General features: G+C 43.2%; 3 protein-coding genes across 4 annotated transcripts in view; 2 read left to right on the top strand and 1 right to left on the bottom strand.

Moving 5' to 3' along the window:
• Nucleotides 1-6246, top strand: part of LOC108439477 (protein-glutamine gamma-glutamyltransferase K-like) — a 19112-nt gene extending 12866 nt beyond the window's left edge. For both annotated transcript variants that reach the window (XM_017717918.2, XM_017717919.2), the window contains exons 9-14: nt 466-658; nt 2675-2828; nt 3079-3363; nt 4066-4226; nt 4559-4695; nt 5423-6246. In XM_017717918.2, coding sequence (XP_017573407.1) covers nt 466-658; nt 2675-2828; nt 3079-3363; nt 4066-4226; nt 4559-4695; nt 5423-5567 — 1075 coding nt within the window. In that variant the 3' untranslated portion in view covers nt 5568-6246. The remainder of the gene's footprint in view (nt 1-465; nt 659-2674; nt 2829-3078; nt 3364-4065; nt 4227-4558; nt 4696-5422) is intronic.
• Nucleotides 6247-6731: 485 nt separating this feature from the next.
• Nucleotides 6732-13447, bottom strand: LOC108439484 ((Lyso)-N-acylphosphatidylethanolamine lipase-like). The gene is made up of 8 exons (XM_037541655.1): nt 13315-13447; nt 12405-12487; nt 12200-12304; nt 10385-10673; nt 8905-9059; nt 8251-8362; nt 7723-7909; nt 6732-7238 (listed from the first exon to the last, which is right to left on the bottom strand). The coding sequence occupies exons 1-8, from the start codon at nt 13341-13343 to the stop codon at nt 7149-7151; spliced, it is 1050 nt and encodes a 349-aa protein (XP_037397552.1). The 5' UTR covers nt 13344-13447; the 3' UTR covers nt 6732-7148.
• A 238-nt stretch (nt 13448-13685) lies between these two features.
• LOC119264105 (dolichyl-diphosphooligosaccharide--protein glycosyltransferase subunit DAD1) lies at nt 13686-18608 on the top strand. The gene is made up of 3 exons (XM_037541656.1): nt 13686-13931; nt 17370-17530; nt 18265-18608. Exons 1-2 carry the CDS (start codon nt 13721-13723, stop codon nt 17498-17500), a joined length of 342 nt encoding a protein of 113 aa, XP_037397553.1. The 5' UTR covers nt 13686-13720; the 3' UTR covers nt 17501-17530; nt 18265-18608.
• Nucleotides 18609-19531: the final 923 nt, after the last annotated feature.

Here is a 19531-nt window from a genome sequence, read left to right as displayed (position 1 = left end):
AATCATGATTCAAATGAATGAACGTGAAGGAAACGTGAATCAAACTGCTTGCACAATAACACAAAAGCGACGTAATGTGGGTTAATGACACAATTTTTTGCCAGCTAAATTCACAGCTTCATAGCCCGGATTGACTTCTATTCCTTTTATGATCTGCTGAACAGATCAGGGCTTGCCTGAGCTCCCTGTGCTGTGATGAAACTTACATTAAGCCTTATGTCAACTTATTTCATCACTACTATTAATCATTCAGTGATTATTATGAAAGTATTGTAAACAGTGCAGTTACAAGTGTGGAACCGAGGTGTCTACACAGGATTTACAGGGTTAAAAAAACATACCAGGTGAAAGATTTCTGGTGTGAAGAGTCTGAACTTGCACAAGACATGAGGGGTATTAGGAGAACAGTGCTGTTCTTCTTCTATCAACCCTTTTATTGACCCCCTCCCGTCTCTCTCTCTGAAGGAATTTCCATGTATGGAATGACTGCTGGATGTCTCGTCCTGACCTGCCGGCTGGTATGGGAGGTTGGCAGGTCGTGGACGCCACTCCTCAGGAAACCAGTCAGGGCTCCTACTGCTGTGGGCCAGCCTCAGTGGCCGCCATCCGGAACGGACAGGTTTATCTCAAATATGATGCTCCCTTCGTCTTTGCTGAGGTCAGTCTACTGGGCCTGTATCATACATTGAGATTAATAAGTGATCATCACATTGATTAATTAGTCTACTCAGGCTTTAGCAGAGCTCAGTACCACTGAGATTAATAACTGATCATCACATTGATTTATCAGTCTACTCAGGCTTTAGCAGAGCTCAGTAACACTGAGATTAATAACCGATCACATTGATTTATCAGTCTACTCAGGCTTTAGCAGAGCTCAGTAACACTGAGATTAATAACCGATCACATTGATTTATCAGTCTACTCAGGCTTTAGCAGAGCTCAGTACCACTGAGATTAATAACTGATCATCACATTGATTTATCAGTCTACTCAGGCTTTAGCAGAGCTCAGTACCACTGAGATTAATAACTGATCATCACATTGATTTATCAGTCTACTCAGGCTTTAGCAGAGCTCAGTAACACTGAGATTAATAACTGATCATCACATTGATTTATCAGTCTACTCAGGCTTTAGCAGAGCTCAGTAACACTGAGATTAATAACTGATCACATTGATTTATCAGTCTACTCAGGCTTTAGCAGAGCTCAGTAACACTGAGATTAATAACCGATCACATTGATTTATCAGTCTACTCAGGCTTTAGCAGAGCTCAGTAACACTGAGATTAATAACCGATCACATTGATTTATCAGTCTACTCAGGCTTTAGCAGAGCTCAGTAACACTGAGATTAATAACTGATCATCACACTGATTTATCAGTCTACTCAGGCTTTAGCAGAGCTCAGTAACACTGAGATTAATAACTGATCACATTGATTTATCAGTCTACTCAGGCTTTAGCAGAGCTCAGTAACACTGAGATTAATAACTGATCATCACACTGATTTATCAGTCTACTCAGGCTTTAGCAGAGCTCAGTACCACTGAGATTAATAACTGATCATCACATTGATTTATCAGTCTACTCAGGCTTTAGCAGAGCTCAGTAACACTGAGATTAATAACTGATCACATTGATTTATCAGTCTACTCAGGCTTTAGCAGAGCTCAGTAACACTGAGATTAATAACTGATCACATTGATTTATCAGTCTACTCAGGCTTTAGCAGAGCTCAGTACCACTGAGATTAATAACTGATCATCACACTGATTTATCAGTCTACTCAGGCTTTAGCAGAGCTCAGTAACACTGAGATTAATAACTGATCATCACATTGATTTATCAGTCTACTCAGGCTTTAGCAGAACTCAGTAACACTGAGATTAATAACTGATCACATTGATTTATCAGTCTACTCAGGCTTTAGCAGAGCTCAGTAACACTGAGATTAATAACTGATCACATTGATTAATTAGTCTACTCAGACTTTAGCAGAGCTCAGTAACACTAACAGATATGTCATTTCTATATTCTGAGTATACATTTGCCATACTTGTGTTCCGATACATCCCATCCCTGCTCATTGGTCACTTTCTGACCACAGGACCACTAGAGACCAGATATTATTTTATTAGAGCAAATATACAGCTATCACAGCAGTGACTGTTTATCTGAAGTGTTATTTTACAGTATTCAGATTTTGGTGATTCAGTTTATCTAATTATTTGTTTGATCAGCATTTTGAACATTATTAAACTTTCACTCTGCAATGAATTTGATAGTCAGTGGAGATAAAATATTGTGGTTGTATTCATCTTATCTCTAGAACTGTGTGCTGTGTTTTATCTGCAGGTCTGATCTTGTAAATCTGTTTGTTGCTGTGGCTGTTGTGGATTTGTGCATGTGAACACCCTGCAGCCCTTTTCCTGTCTGTGTTTTTCTAAAGCATGTGGAGTCAAACTTGTTCTTCAGTCCTAAAGGCTTTTTCACACCAGCTCTGATTTTCTCTCAGTCTCTCTCACCTTTGCTTGGTACACACTGTAAAAATGCACCAACCACTATATATCTATATATAGTTTATTATTTGCTAATATTTTTTTATTTTCATCAACTTTATTATTTGCTTAAAAATGTGTAATAGCTGGGCTTTCTGTGTGTTTTTGCAGGTGAACAGCGATAAGATCTATTGGCAGAGGAATGCTAATGGCACTTTCACTCAGATTTACAGTGAAAAGAATGTGGTTGGACGCTCCATCAGCACCAAAGCTGTGGGCTCTGACGAGAGAGAGGACATCACTCACCTTTACAAACACCCAGAAGGTGAAAACACCCACCCACAAACACACACAGGGCCTGCGCCCGACATTGTGCCTATATATGCGTATAGCCCGGCAATGTTTTTTAGCTGTTTGAAGCCATCAATGCTGCATTTATATGTTTATATATATATATAAAATCATCTTAGCCAAATGCCCACAGATCTGTTCATCCAAGCCTGAGTAGGATTGGTGCATTCGAAGCTTTATGCTCCTGGGTTTGAGATGTCTCATCTTCTCACTGTCCACTATAGGCTCTGAAGAGGAGCGGATCGCCGTGGAAACAGCCTCTCGCTACGGCTCCAAACCTGACACCTACACCATCACAGGCTCCAAGGACGTGACCGTAGAAGTCAGTATGGAAGGCCAAGGGCCACATATGGGCGAAGACGCCGAGCTGTCCATCGTTCTGAAAAACACCAGCTCAGAGCCACGCAGTACCGTCCTCCACAGCCAAGTGGCAGTCATGTACTACACTGGAGTTCACAAGGCCACGGTGAAGAAAGATGATGTGCTGGTAGAGCTCAAACCCAATGAAGGTGAGAGTCTGGCCCTCGGATCCATTTCTCACCGACCTCCAATCCACCCTCCCAAACTTTATATCAACGTATGAACGTGTCTCATGAGTGCTGACTTGGTGAAGGAAGTGTACTGAGCAGCATGGAAAGTTTCAAAACTGAACACCCTCAAACACTTGGGGGAGCATAGAGTTTGCTGTTTGTATACTTGTTTAGCTTATTGATAACAGCCACGCTACACCTAGCTGGCTGCTCTGTTATCAGGGTAGGGTAAGCTAATCTTAGTTTACGAGATTCCAGTTAATCAAAATCACTGGCAGTTCACAATCATAGAAAGATGACATATGGCTGGCTAACAGTACACCAGGAACGCACCAGCTATTCAATATGGTAATTCAATGCCCCCAAATCATTCTTTCCTCGACAACAATTACATAATACTACTCAACTGTGCAGTAATACTGAAATTCACTTTACTATAATTACAATACTATAACGACTTAATCATCTCATTCCCATGCCTTACTTGGGATCTTGTTCCCATGCGATAATATGCCGTGGCCACGCATTATTTTTTATGTATACAGATTTTAGGGGGTTAGTATATTGTAAGGCATCGTTGTTTTAATATAACTAACACATCAGCGTACAGTGCCTCACTAACATAGACTCTCTCAGGGCCTTTACTAGTCTCTAAGCCTCTGTCTCTATACGCCTCTATAGTCCAGACCCTGGAGTGGACTCTTCAGTATGCTCACTATAAGGACCAGCTGGTGGACCAGGCAGCGCTGATGCTCACCCTGGCTGGACGGGTGACTCAGACCAACCAGGTTCTGGCCACTCAGTTCAACTTCCGACTTCGCACGCCAGACATTATAATCACTGTAAGTCCTTAAGTGCCTTACTCACTCTGTTGTTTGTCATTTTCAGCTCCTTCCTTACAGACCTAGCTACCTTAGCACATCGCTGGCGCTGATTAGCACCTTGCTGCCGTTTTCAGGCTGTTTGTGTTTTTTTGCAGAGGAAGTAAAATGATATTTTATCACTGTGGACAGGAAATGTAGACACATTTAAACCAACCGACCAAGTTTTCCAGACACTTAAGGGCCGGTTTCTAGCATCAGTCAGCAGTTTTACTTTGAATTGGCTGCTACTGCCGGGTCAAAGGCGCCGGCCTGTTGAGTGGACTGACACGATGCTGTTTTTGTGATTACAGCCTTTAGGGGACGCTGTGGTGGGGAAAGAGATGGCAGCTAAATTTGTGTTTAAGAACCCCCTGCCGCGCATGCTGAAGAACGTGAAGTTCCGCATCGAGGGTCTGGGCCTGCAGAACGTCAGAGAGATCTCCTATGGGTAAGATGCTCTCTGCTCTCATTGGACCGTTAACTGACTTAAAAGGGAAATTCTACCGATTTTTCATCGATCAACTACTGATGCTGATCAACTACATTTAGGATGACAGATGCGCAAATATTGTCAAGCTGTGAATGTAACGAGGAATTCCAGCTATTTTTCAAAGCACTGTGATGTCTGTTATCCAAAGTTTGCTTCTTTAGCTCAGCAAAAAAATGAGGAAAGGCCTCGAGATGGCTGCACCTGTTAGCTAGCCAGCGTAGGCATGTGGTTTGGGTGCTGTTTGGTGCTCAGACATATCTACACTCAGTTTCCTGTTAGCTATGTTAGCCTTGTAGCTCCAGCGCAAAAGTAAAGCGGCGAACTTCAGACACCAAACACAGTCCTGGCTGATTGAAGGGAGAGATTTGTGTGTTTCTTTTGTTTGTTTTTCTTGTCAAACTATTCCTTTAACTGACTTTTAAGCAGCGATTTGTCCAGAAGACGGCGCTGTTGTCCTCAATTACAACATTTTTCATGGTTTCTGACCAGCACTGACGTTGATAATCACCTACAACAAAAACCACCATGTTCAGGGTTAAGAAGTGTTTTTAAAAGGAGAACACTCTTATATGAATCTCAAAGCTAATCCACGTTCTTGTCCTGTTTAAGTTCTTTTTTCCACATGTGATGCAGAAGTTATGAGTATTTGTGTTTGACGGTGACGTGATCTGTCCTCCTCTCTTAGCGACGTGGTCAGTCACGCTACGATCACCATGACGGAGAAGTTCATTCCCACCCTGTCCGGCCCACGGAAACTTCTAGCTTCTCTGGACTGCCAGCAGCTCACACAAGTTCACGGTGTCGCAGATATTGTTGTCAAGGAGAAGTGAAAACCACAGCAGGACTTGTACTCACACCTATTATGCACTCAGTCAGCTTGTATAACACCCAGGACTACGCTAAGGAAATGACACTGTAGTAACAACCGCAAGGGGAACTAAAGCCTCAGTGCGTTTCAGTAGAACATTTTTATCTGACTCCTGTTTGTTAAACCTAAACATTACGTTTAGTCTAGTTTGTGCCGTCTGCTTATCCCCTTTACGCAGCGGTTTGAGCCCCACACATAGCTCATGCTATGCTAACACTAATACCAAGGCCGCTGATTTACCTGAGCAGCTTTTAAAACTGAAATTAGGACCTGGACTCTTGCTATGAAGGATTGCACTGCACCTGTCGTGACCACATCGGGCTGATTCTAACATGTAGCAACAGAGCCTCACTGACCTGCCTTTTAACAGACGATCCCACATGTTCAGATATGTGCTGTTCTAAGAGCCTTGCAATCTTGCACCTGTCGCTTACTGTCTAGAATGTTTATTTATCCTATTTATCTGTTTTAACATTGTTAACTGATTTATTATTTATACCAAGGAATCACAACTAAATATGTCAAGAGTTTTGTAAGACGTATTTCATTTGTTTGTATCTGTGAGAACACTACTGTTGTAAATGTGAGAGAATCGAATACTTGGAAACAGAAATTAAAGGGCCCATACCCTGGGAAAGCAAGTTTTTATCATTTTTTTTGTTGGATGTAGTACATAAACAGTGTCAGTGTTTCAAAACATGCCATTTATGTCAACTGAGCAGCAAAAACAGCTCATTTTGAATTCATCGTTTATGTGATGTCACAAAAAGCATTTACATACACCCACTTATTTAGCCTACTTGAGTTCAGCTTGCCCTGTTGTTTTGAAGTTCTAAGGGCTTTTGAATACAGGGCTTATTTACATAGATCAGTCTTAAAGGCACAGTAACCAAAACAGCCTGTTTAATTCTAAAGCATGAAGAAAGAAGAATGATCACTGTTTTGGGTTCATAAACCTGCTTAAACGTCAGACCTCAGGGGATGAAACACAATTCCTTTAAAATCGTGCTTTAGTTAAAAATCAGTCTTAATCCTTTCGTAGAATTGCTGTCTGCACATGAATTTTGATACGCGTAGTATTCCTGCCGTTCTGTATCGGTAAATAAACACGCAAAACAGCAAACAATTTAATCAAAAAGCATGTTAATGATTGCTGACAGTTGCAACAGTTAGTAAAAACATTTATTTGCATTAGAGGCGCGTTAGCACGTTGCTTTAAACACTTATATTTTAATGCACACTGACCTCAATTTTAAGAAAACAGTAGTTATTGCACACTTGAAGTCCAACCATGTGCCTGCAACCCCAACAATAATTAATACACACATACATTTTCTAAACCGCTAATCTTTCTGGGTTGCTGGAGCCTATCTCAGCGGTCATCGGGCGGATGGACACCCATGGCAGGTCGCCAGACCATCGCAGGGCACAATAGTTAATAATTAATGTGAAAAACTATTTATTAAAAAAGTGAATTTTGTAGCCCAATATTAGAAATAAACACTCTCTTTTGTACAAGTGCACACATTTACACGACCATGGTTCAGTCCACGGCGTCACAGACGCTCTGCACCACAGCATGGAAAGCTTCAGACTTATCAGCATAAAGATGATGAGGAGCTCCTTCCAACACCTGAGAGAAACAAACAGAAATCAGTATCAGATTACTGACTTTAAAGGGCGTGAATCATGCAGCATCAAATGTCCCCTGCTTTTTTATTATAAAAGGCTTGTTTAATGCACTGGGTAAACCTGCCCAAACTGGGGCCTGTGAGCCAGAGCTGGCCTGCAAACCACCAGAGAGTTGCCTGATCCTCTCTTCCTCAGCCAATGAGAGAACGCATTTGTTTTAACAGCTTCTTCGTCTTCTTCAGCTTCAGCTATTTTGCTTTAAATTCTATTTTTCAAGTACTTTTAGTAAAAAGAAAATAGCATAAAGTTATTAAGTTAAAAAACATATATATGGTGCTTGACATCCAGAGACATTATAAAACAGTTAACAGACTGAAACTGAGTCAAAAACTGGAAAACTACAAAAATAGAAGTGCGGAGTTTTGCACCAAGAGCCACGATGGCATTCCCTCATTAGCATCTCTCTCTCTCTCTTTCTCTCTCACCACTGTGCGAGTGTAGCTGTTAGGTCTAAGCTGGGCCACTTTCTCTCCTGTTTTGCTGTCCATCCACGACTGCCCTCCATACACCAGGGTCACCGGAAGCTCAGGAGGCAAGAGGTGAATCCGGTCCAGCATGGGTCTCTTCGCCCAGAGCAGCGAATTAGACATAGCTCTGAAAGCCACCTCTCCACTGAGTGAGACAGAGAGAGAGAGAGAGAGAGAGAGAGACAGAGAGAGACAGAGAGAGAGAGAGAGAGAGAGAGAGAGAGAGAGAGAGAGACAGAGAGAGAGAGAGAGAGAGAGAGAGAGAGAGAGAGAGAGAGAGACAGAGAGAGAGAGAGAGAGAGAGAGAGAGAGACAGAGAGAGAGAGAGAGAGAGAGAGAGAGAGAGAGAGAGAGAGAGAGAGAATTAGAAATGTCAGACTGAGCTCCATAAATAAAGAGTTTTACTGAAGAATGTACACAGCGTACACAGCAGTGTATGATGCATCTGCAGTGTGAGCAGACTCACTGTAATCAGCTGAACTGTACCTGGGAGTTTGTGCATTGCAGTGATAGATGTATTCCATAATGGTATCATCATCAAAAAGCTCCTCAAAGTTCTTTTTGAAGTCTGGCCGAACACGACTAATTAACTTAGGGCCTATGAGATGAGAAGGTGAGAAGAAGAAAGACCGAAGTCATATTGTCGGATGATGTCATTCCTTATTATCCTTCTCACTGCGGTGAGATCGATATATCGTTTGGCTGATTAAATGAGCGATTACTGAAGTTTCACATATTTATCTGTAGCAATTCTCCTGATAAAACACTAACAATGTCTTTTTACATAAAGTGGTACATAAAGCACATTCAGTAATTCCAACATGATGTGAGGGGCTAATAACTCACTTAGTGAACACAGGGCTGTGTCTGGCCTTATGGAATAAACTGGCAATCATATCTGACTGATAATCATACCAGTCAGTGAAGCATCAGATAAAAGGGCTGTGGTCTGTTTCATGTTCGGATTTTGTTGAATTTTCATTTTTTTTGGATATTGTTGAATTTCCAGTTTTTGGATATTGTTGGTTATCTGAACTTTAAAATCGGTATTTGTGATCATTTTTTTCTTATCACTCGAGCCCTAGTCAATCTCTTTCATCTAAACGAACTACAACCCCATTCACTCTCATCGCCTCTTACCCCACGGCCCTGCGACACGGATCACAGCCAGAGGGTTGAAGAAGGAGGCCACGGCTATAAGCCCTTCCACCCAGCGTGGGCAGCCCAGCTTGGAAATCCCTTCTGCAGGCATATGCGAGAAACCCCAGGGGTCCACAAGGATCAGGTGACGAACTCTGGGACAGAGAGAAACAGACAAGTAAATGATCGTTTGCATGTTATTTAGCTGTAAATGGCTTTAATGATTTTATAATGCCTGACGTCCTCAAAAATGCTTGGAGAAACTGCTTTCCACTTATCTAACACAACTCATTCCTACAAGAGTTCTGCTTTAAGAATAGTGTATCCGCTCCTAAATAAAATGACTGGCAAGCCCTAAAAATATGTGAAATAAAATCTTTTAGGAGAACAAACTTGTCTGTTGTGCCTAGTCTCTGTTTTCTCAAGGTACAAATATGAGACCCCAAACATGGAACATTCCTTTGTCATCCATCAACATATGTAAAAGCAAAGAGCTGTGGACCACCACAGATTAGGAAATGGCAGTAAAAAAAAAGGTAAAACAGTTGAAAAAAGAGGATGCGTGAGAATACGGCCGCCATACACAATGAGAAGTCAAAGAGAAACCCAAAGATCACAGTTTCAGAAGTATCAAAATCCACTGTCAGACTTGACCTCCATCAGCAGGGCCTTTTTAGAACAAGCCACAAAATGCAGCACCTGAACTTTACAAACTATCATTGGGACTACATGATATGCATGATGAAGAGCACAGCCATCAAATATTGTAGTGGATCACTGATGCTTTGGGGCCGATTTGCTGCTAGGGGTCCAGCAGTTGTGAAATTCTTGTGAAAATCACTGGCATAATGAACACTAAATACTAAATACCAGGAGATTTTAGCCCAAACCCTGTCTGCCTGTTCCAACTTGGTCGTAGGTGGATTTTTCAGCGAGATAATGACCCCAAACGTACAGCAACCCCTCAGACCACTGCTTGTGAAGCACTACAGACTGCTGTTATTCTTGAGGTGTTACCATGTACTAATAATGTGATGCCGATACTTTTGGAACTGTTAAAAATTGTATTCTTAAAGAAAACTTGCTTTTGGTTCCAAAATTCAATGTAAAAATAAAAATACGCAGCTTACTACTTCGTTTACGCCTGAGATGTCATTACATTACATGTGTGGTTTATTTAATATATTGATTTTAGCGCCTTTTCATACAGAAAAGAGAAATATTGGCATTGCAGTAATGCATTACAGTAAGAACTGGATGCTCCCACATTTCACTTTCTTGTTTCACCTATGACTGTAAAAACATCTGTATCACTTAATCTACACTGACCTATTACTCGGTATATATTGCCCTCTGGTGGTTAGTCTGACACAAGCCTGTAATACAGACATAATATTGCTTCTGCACAGGATGAAGCAGGACGAACATCTGCATTAGTACCTGAGCACAGTCTCTACGCAGAAGGCCACAATCTCCTCACCTCTCAGGGTACTGTATGGCATAGGATGTTGCCAGGTAACCACCCAAACTGTGACCCAATAGGATCATGTTCTCCAGGCCCAGGGCCTGCCTCCAGTGCTCTATCGAGATGACTGACCGCTGCTCGGCCTGGACGGGGTCCAGCGGGAAACGGGGGCGTGAGCTGCGTCCGAAGCCCAGCAGGTCGAAGGCGAAGACGGGCCGAGATCGACACAGAGGGTCCAGATTCCTGATCCACAAACCCACCCCTCCACCAAAGCCATGCACCATCACCAGTGGAGTCCGAGAGGCTGCAAGAGGAACAACAAACAGCTTTTATTTTTAAGTTTTATTCATGTTTTTAAATGAAGCTGGTCTGTTGACTCAAATGTTTTGTTTTTCTCATCCTACATATTTCCAAACTGGAGGTGTGAACTGGCAGAATACAAATGCTTTCATTGATGCCCTCCTCCAGACTAAATGCTTTGTTTGCACCAAGGGAGGCCTTGAAGGGGCATTTCGTTGATTTCTTACATTTTCGACATAATTTAGTCATTGAGATGTAAACAAAGTGGTTTGGTATGAAATGGTTCATTGTAGAGAAACTTACAGACCCAGATGTCTTTACAGTGGAAGTGATAGGAACCAGCAGTCATGATCTCCTCAATACAAATATAGCCATTTAATTTACTACTGAAAACCTCCAGTGAACCTAAACGTGTCCTCTGAGAGTTTATATATATGTTGATAACAGTAAAAGAGTGGTAAACCTACAGGAACACATTTTCAACACCCCGCATGTCCCTCTGCCATGAATGGAAATACGTTTAAGGCCGAAAGCCTCTTAAAACTGTCATAAAACAAGGTTTCGGTCACGATTTCTGTGAGACTGAGAAGCTTTTAAAGGCCTCCAGTTCTTCTGACGTCTGACCAATTCTGATTGCTTTCTCTAGAATGGCCCATTTTACATTAGAGCACTGTAAATGACTGTTTACATCTTTATTATTCACCCTTAACCACCAATTCGCCATAAACAGTTGAACAAAAAAACCTCGCATCGACTTGTGCTGCTCTTTCTCTTTTTGTACGAAGTATTTGTAAAGAGGGTTCCTCGAATCAGACGAGGCGAGGAGATTGCTGTCGTTCTTATTTCACAGTTTTCAAAGCTAAGATCAAACACATCAGTAACAAACAGGAAGCATTTCCTGGAAAACCTTCAGCTACAGCATCAACGGTCATGAGACTGTCAGTCTGTTAGTCACACAGCGCACTGAGGGAGAAAACTGCTGAATGTTTTTGACTCGTGGTTTTCAGAAATGTAAGACATGGACTTGTCCCAGTTAAACGGGACTAGTCTAGTTGGGAGCGATCAGTATTCGAATTTCAGTTAATACAAAAGGCGACACTGTCAATAAATTAATAAAGAAATAAAACAAACTGCAGAACAGTTTTTATCAGTTTAACCTTTTTTTACCCCCTTTACACTGAAGGAGGACAAAAATGAAAACCCTCCTAACAAAATCGTCTTTTCATCGTTCACTGACTTCCATTCAGAGGGGCCTGATGTGAAATGATGCACAGACGCGTCGTAGCACCTGTAGGTACCAGTCCACCATCAACACCATCTGTAACCATTTCTTGTAAAAACTTTCTGCGGGGCAGACTTTAGAGGCATATTAGAGGCTCCCATCCTCTCCACTGTGAACAGTCCTGACTCGGAAGGTGAAGCGCTTCTTATCAAACCGCTCTGAATGACTTTGTTTATCTCTTAACTGCCGAGTTAAGCTGGGATTCCCCTCCCATAGTAAATACAGAACAGCGGCAGAAAAAGCCTTACTTGGCTTTGGAGCTTCCCTGAGACTTTTATGGGTTATGGTCAGAGTCCAGATTCGGTCCTGGGTGGGCAGTGAGACGAATCGAGCCCACAGGTCGTTCTGAACACCTGTGGGAGTGAGAGAGGAGTGTGAACTCAGAGTGACGGGGTGCAGAATGTCTGAAAAGTAACAACAAGTAAGAGTAACGTAACCTATGTATCTACGTACGATCCAGTATTTTTGTCTCTGTGTGCTTCAGGAGGGACGCAGATGTAGGACGCCAAGAGGGCCACCAGCCCCATCCTGATACCCTGAGAGAGAGAGAGAGAGAGAGAGAGAGAGAGAGAGAGAGAGAGAGAGAGAGAGAGAGAGAGAGAGAGAGAGAGAGAGTTGAAGCAGTAAGCTTTAGCAGAACAAATGCACCATTATAAGTCATTAGAGCATCCTGAACTGAACTTCAATTTGGGGAGGAGAGAGAGAGAGAGAGAGAGAGAGAGAGAGAGAGAGAGAGAGAGAGAGAGAGAGAGAGAGAAAGAGAGAGAGAGAGAGAGAAAGAGAGATAGAGAAAGAGAGAGAGAGAGACCTTTTATAACCTAAGCCTCGACAAAACAAATGCTCAATTATACGTCTTTAGAGCATCCTGAGAGAGAAAAAGTGAGACAGAGAGAGTGAGAGACAGACAGAGAGAGTGAGAGGGAAGAGAAGAAAGAAAGAAAGAAAGAAAGAAAGAAAGAAAGAAAGAAAGAAAGAAAGAAAGAAAGAAAGAAAGAAAGAAAGAAAGAAAGAAAGAAAGAAAGAAAGAAAGAAAGAAAGAAAGAAAGAAAGAAAGAAAGAAGAAAGAAAGAAAGAAAGAAAGAAAGAAAGAAAGAAAGAAAGAAAGAAAGAAAGAAAGAAAGAAAGAAAAAAGAAAGAAAGAAAGAAAGAAAGAAAGAAAGAAAGAAAGAAAGAAAGAAAGAAGAAAGAAAGAAAGAAAGAAAGAAAGAAAGAAAGAAAGAAAGAAAGAAAGAAAGAAAGAAAGAAAGAAAGAAAGAAAGAAAGAAAGAATCGTCGTCCTGTCGTTTCCAACATCAGCCCCCGCAGCTCTCGTGACCGCTGATCAGCCGCTCGTAACCGTGTGGTAGACACTGAGTGGTCTCACCTCCCGTCGCCCTCTCCCTCCTCCTGCATCGCGCTGAAGGACAGACCCCCGAGCCCGAAGCCGCGTCGAGCATGAACAGGCTCGTTTATCTCGACTGCAGGAACCTCCTCTTCTCTCAGTTCCCCAAACTCAGATTCACTCCCCCGGCGGCAGCAGGTACCGGCGTCAGCACCGCAAGACCCCGACCGGAGCGGAATCGCAGACCTTCATCTCTCCACGCGCGCGGAGAAACTTCTGCAGCCCGTCGAGCAGCGCGAGCGGCGCGAGCCCCGCTTCGGCCGAAGTGCTTGTGGAACTGTTTATCTGATCTCAGCAGCGCGGCGGAGCGCTTTCGCTGTAGCGCTCGCTTTTGCTGCACTTGCAGACACGTCAACTTTTCTCCGCGAGGATCACGAAGAAATAAAGCATGTCCAGCTCGGTGATTTCGGTCATCTCGAGGTTTCTGGAGGAGTATAACTCGAGCACGTCCACTAAGCTGAAGGTGGTGGACGCGTACCTGCTGTATATCCTGCTGACCGGAGCGCTGCAGTTCCTCTACTGCCTGCTGGTCGGAACGTTTCCCTTCAACAGCTTTCTGTCCGGATTCATCTCCTGCGTGGGCTCCTTCATCCTGGCAGGTCAGGGGCACCACAACAGCCCAGTTACAGCCTCCAGCCCAGTTACAGCCTCCAGCCCAGTTACAGCCCAGTTACAGCCTCCAGCGCAGTTACAGCCCAGTTACAGCCTCCAGCGCAGTTACAGCCTCCAGCGCAGTTACAGCCCAGTTACAGCCTCCAGCCGAGTTACAGCCCAGTTACAGCCTCCAGCCGAGTTACAGCCCAGTTACAGCCTCCAGCCGAGTTACAGCCCAGTTACAGCCTCCAGCCGAGTTACAGCCCAGTTACAGCCTCCAGCGCAGTTACAGCCTCCAGCGCAGTTACAGCCTCCAGCGCAGTTACAGCCCAGTTACAGCCTCCAGCCGAGTTACAGCCCAGTTACAGCCTCCAGCCGAGTTACAGCCCAGTTACAGCCTCCAGCCGAGTTACAGCCCAGTTACAGCCTCCAGCCGAGTTACAGCCCAGTTACAGCCTCCAGCCGAGTTACAGCCCAGTTACAGCCTCCAGCCGAGTTACAGCCCAGTTACAGCCTCCAGCCGAGTTACAGCCCAGTTACAGCCTCCAGCCGAGTTACAGCCTCCAGCCGAGTTACAGCCCAGTTACAGCCTCCAGCAGAGTTACAGCCCAGTTACAGCCTCCAGCGCAGTTACAGCCTCCAGCCCAGCTACAGCCCAGTTACAGCCTCCAGCCCAGTTACAGTCTCCAGCATAGTTACAGCCCAGTTACAGCCTCCAGCACAGTTACAGCCCAGTTACAGTCTCCAGCCCAGTTACAGCCCAGTTACAGCCTCCAGCCCAGTTACAGCCCAGTTACAGCCTCCAGCCCACTTACAGCCCAGTTACAGCCTCCAGCCCAGTTACAGTCTCCAGCACAGTTACAGCCCAGTTACAGCCTCCAGCCCAGTTACAGCCTCCAGCCCAGTTACAGTCTCCAGCCCAGTTACGACGTCCAGCACAGCAGCTCACTGCCTACTTACAGCCCTCAGAGTTTAAAAACCGCCCTGGTGGGCTTTCTGTGAAATACAGGCTCCTAATGTAAGACACTAAACAAAAACTTCCTCCCTCAAAAATCACCCCTCATAATTTCTCTAAAAAGATGGCAACTGTTCTATCGAGAACCGTAGTTCTGTGTAGAACAATGTCTTGCTTAAATGGTTCTTCTGATTGGGCCTTGTAAGGTTCTTTCTGAAAATGTGTTTGGACGCTTGACATCATTACAGTAGAAAAAGCCTATTGGTGTTATATAGACCCATTTTCAGAAAGGGTCTGCATCCACATACAATACGTTTTCCATCAATCTGAGCAAGCCTGTGACCATGCAAAGAACCATTCAAGCATGAAATGTTCTATATGGAAATTATGGTTCTAAATAGAACCATTTACCTTTACTAAAGAACCTTTCAAGAACCATTTTTAACCGTGTAGGCCTTCATGAGCCATCAAACAGCACTCAATGTCTTAGTTAACTTAGTTAATGAAATTTAAAGTAAGACGCCTCCCATCAGCTTCCAGGGGGCTCTGTGTCCAGCCTGAGGGTCTGAAATTAAAACTGATCATATCCAGCGCGATTAATCACATCAAGACGTCTTGACTTCGACACACGATATGCCACAATGCTTATTTTTGACATCTGTTCTGTTGGGGCAGTACAGAAAGAGCGGAGCCGGTTACACACACTCAGCATTTCTCACACTGTGCTGCGTTAAATCCTGCTAAACAGGACTAGTGGTGCTTTCTTATTAATCAAACATGCAGAAGTAATTCATCACAATAATGATGTCATTTTTATGATATCAGCCCCATCATGTTATTTAAATGACAGAAGTTCTCATTTACTTGAGCCCTAAAATGTCTTCTGTCGTTGTGTTTGTCATCAGGGAAAAACACTAACCAATCAAATCATTTTTCACCTCGACGTCCCACCGTCCCCACCACTCATCGTGTGAAAGCTGTCTCACAGACCCTCCTGTTGGGACAATTGCTGTAGTTTATATAAGATGCTACATAAGTTTGATAGGTAAGCATTAAGGAGAGGTATTTCAGTCAACGTCAGTCCACCTTTATTTTATCAAATAATAATACATTTAGGCCGGCACGGTGGCGTGGTGGGTAGCGCTGTCGCCTCACAGCAAGGAAGGCCTGGGTTCGATTCCCCGGCCGGGCGACCTCCTCTGTGTGGAGTTTGCATGTCCTCCCCGTGTCTGGATTTCTGGCGTTGGTTTCCTCCGGGTTCTCCGGTTTCCTCCCACAGTCCAAAGACATGCAGTCAGGCCAATTGGACATGCTAAATTGCCCCTGGGTGTGAGTGACTGTCTGTGTCTGTCTGTCTGCCCTGCGATGGACTGGCGACCTGTCCAGGGTGTATCCTGCCTCCCGCCCCAGAAGACTGCGGGACTGACGGAGAAGCGGCTTAGAAAATGGATGGATGGATGGATGGATAATACATTTAATTTAAAAAATGGGCTAAATGGTTTCGCTGCATGGAAAGGACCGTGGCCGCATTTGAAGGATCCTACAAAATGGAACAGCCTGCAGTGACGTAATGGCCTAGAAAGGCAGCTTCCCTCGGCTGCAGCCTTCGAGATGCGGCCTGTGTTTCCGTTTTTGGACTAAACAAATAAAAAACTAATGTCAAAATGTCAGACAGAGGCGCTGCACCAGCTGTTACTAACCCTTTTCCTGGAGATCTGCTTTCTTGTTGAATACAGTTCCAAATACGAACAGCCACACCTGCTCAGTCTGATCGACTTTTTCAGAGCTCCTTGATTGGTTGGATCAGATGCATTAGTGTTAGTTTAAAGGCCGGAGATGTTGTTGAAACCAAAGTCTGTGGGGAAGAGGGTCTCTAGGAGGTGGCGGTGAGCACTGCTGCACACTGCCCTCTGGTGGAGCAGAGAGAGAGAGAGAGAGAGAGAGAGAGAGAGAGAGAGAGAGAGATGAAATACTGATCTAGTATGAAAAACTTTTGACTATTTAAATATTCGAAAACTGATCCCTAATAAGTGTAAGACAGAACTATGGGTAGATGGATGAAATATGTTGGTGTATTAAAAGAACAGGGTACGTAATAAATATACAAATTACACATATTGTAATATGTAAGAACACATATAATCTTATAATTCACTTACATTAATACTGCCAGAAACCTAGCTATCAAGCTGAAAAGGAAATAACAGTTGTATGGTAAAAAACTGAAATACTCTTCCTTAATTGGTGTAAAATTCCAATGATGTGATGCTGCCGGGTTTTTTTTTTTTTTTTTATACAAGCCTATTTTGACCCTGACACTGGGTGCAGCTCTGTGCTCTGCAGAAGCTTAAGAGAGGTCACTGTGTGCTATATCTTCATTTTAAAGCACTAATTAAATGAAATGTATGTTTAAAAACAGAGAATTGTGGAAATTGTGCTGGGTTAAAAGAAAATGCTTTACCCGTTATCCTGGTTCCTTCCCTTTCAGTTTGCCTGAGAATCCAGATCAACCCACAGAACAAAGCGGAATTCTTATCCACCTCGCCAGAGAGAGCCTTCGCTGACTTTCTGTTTGCTCACACCGTGCTCCATCTTGTTGCCATCAATTTCGTTGGTTGAGAGGAGGCCTTTATTGGCGTGAACAGTGAGGTACGATTTGCTGCTCTGGCAGTTTCAGTCAATACAAAAGCTGTTGTTCGTTGATCTGCGACAGCATCTCTCTTTCCAAGACAAACTGTTCATGCGTAAGCCTTAGATTCTTAAGACTTATTATTCAGTAATTACATGGAAACAATGCAGACTGGTAGGCCGATTAAAGTGGCATTCCAGCCTAAAACGTTTGTTAATTGTTGTGTTATATAACGTTCTGTAGCTCAGCTTGACGGCCCTCAGCCTCATTGATTTGACAGAAATCATGACTTGGTATGCTTTTTGTGTTTTCCACCATCGGTGTTTTCTCACTACAGTACCCAACGTGCATTACGCAAATATGTACACAACCATTAGGACATATCCACCCCTAAGCAGTTGTTTTTCAAAAGTTTCTTCCACCTTCAAGATGCATCATCAGAATATTTTTTCCTAGTCTTTAACCTGGACTGTCTCACTCTAGAGACTACTACGGCACCACTGTTGGAGCGAGTAGGCATGTTTACTACCGATGGTGCCATGGTTACGTATTTTATTTTGGCCAAAGTGCCACTTTAAGTCACTGAAGTGAGGTAGTAAGGCTACTATTTCCAGCTACTGTCATGCTATGAATCTGTTCATAACTAAAGTACATCAAGCCTAAAGGTTCCTTTGCAAGCAAAACGCAATTGAATTGGGATGCGCTAAAGAATTGGGATGAGCTTGGAGTGATGAATTTCTCTTTCTGTTTGCAGACTGACTGTGGAAAAGAGACCAAACCATGCAAACGTGCACTTTTAACGCTGACAAACCTGAAGACTGAAGAAAACACACACACACACTACCCCACCACTTTTATATGCAACGGTTATGTTAGGTGCTGGTCATGAACTGTACCTGCAACACAGTGATGTTTCTGAACATCAGATTTCCAAATAATCTAATCTTAACACACCGGAGAGACGAGGCCTGAATTAGTGTTATTGTAAAGGGGACATTTGGGCTCTGATATCAGCAATAATGGAAATGATAATGACACAGTATTCTGGTGGGAATTTCATGTGTGTTTTTCATCAAATAAACAAAAAGAAAGAATGTACTGTGTGTTTCGTGACTGCTGATAAAATGAGCTGAGCTGTCATCGTGTGATCCTCTGAAAGCTGAGGTGGCCAGCAACGTATTACATTTTCTCAGTTCCGTGTACGGTAGAATTTATGAATATGTACTTTTGTCAAGTATATTAATAGTTTAAGGAAGAATAGAGCCTGACAGTCTTCAGGTCCTATGATGGTAGATACTATCACAACTAGTAATTGTTACTGGTCTCCATGAAGAACCAAAAGAAACTTGTAATGGTTTCCATGATTTCTTTCAGCAGGGTGGAAGTAAGCATGTTTACAATCAACTGTAGAGATGGGTAGTTTTTTGTTTTGGCCAGAGCGAGTGATCAACCATTATTATTATTATTTATTTTATTATTTTTTTTACATCAGATTGTAGGGTAAGTGAGTGGTATAGCCTACCAGTGTTCTCAAAACTGGCCCTGTAGGCTCACTTCCCTGCACTTTTTAGTGCTTTTCCTGCTTTAAAACACCTACTTTAACTACAAATGGGCCGATGAGTTGCATCAGGTGTGCTGGGAGCTGGGAAAACACTGAAATGTTCAGGCCAGTAGGCCTCCGAGAGCAGGTTTAGCCGTGTTCCTCGGTCCTGGTTCTAGAGGCCCACTGGCCTGCACATTTCAGTATTTTACATTTACAGCATTTAGCAGATGCTCTTATCCAGAGCAACTCACCAAGAGTGCTTTATCTATCTAGGGAAAGTATCTTTGCTAGTTACCAACAGGTTAGAGAGAAAGCCGGTCCTGAGCTCAGATACTGCTAGAAACAAAAGCCCGTGTTGATACCCAGAGAAAAAGAACAGAGTGCAACCCAATGCAATACAATACATTTTAATGAGTGCAGTACAGTACATTACAATGAATACCTCACTCAGTGCTCTGTAAAGAGATGTGTCTTCAGT

Source organism: Pygocentrus nattereri, chromosome 9, assembly GCF_015220715.1.
Source record: "Pygocentrus nattereri isolate fPygNat1 chromosome 9, fPygNat1.pri, whole genome shotgun sequence".
In the NCBI taxonomy this organism is placed as follows: domain Eukaryota; kingdom Metazoa; phylum Chordata; class Actinopteri; order Characiformes; family Serrasalmidae; genus Pygocentrus; species Pygocentrus nattereri.
Note: the sequence above shows the minus strand (reverse complement) of the source record. Positions and strands in the feature narration are given on the sequence as shown.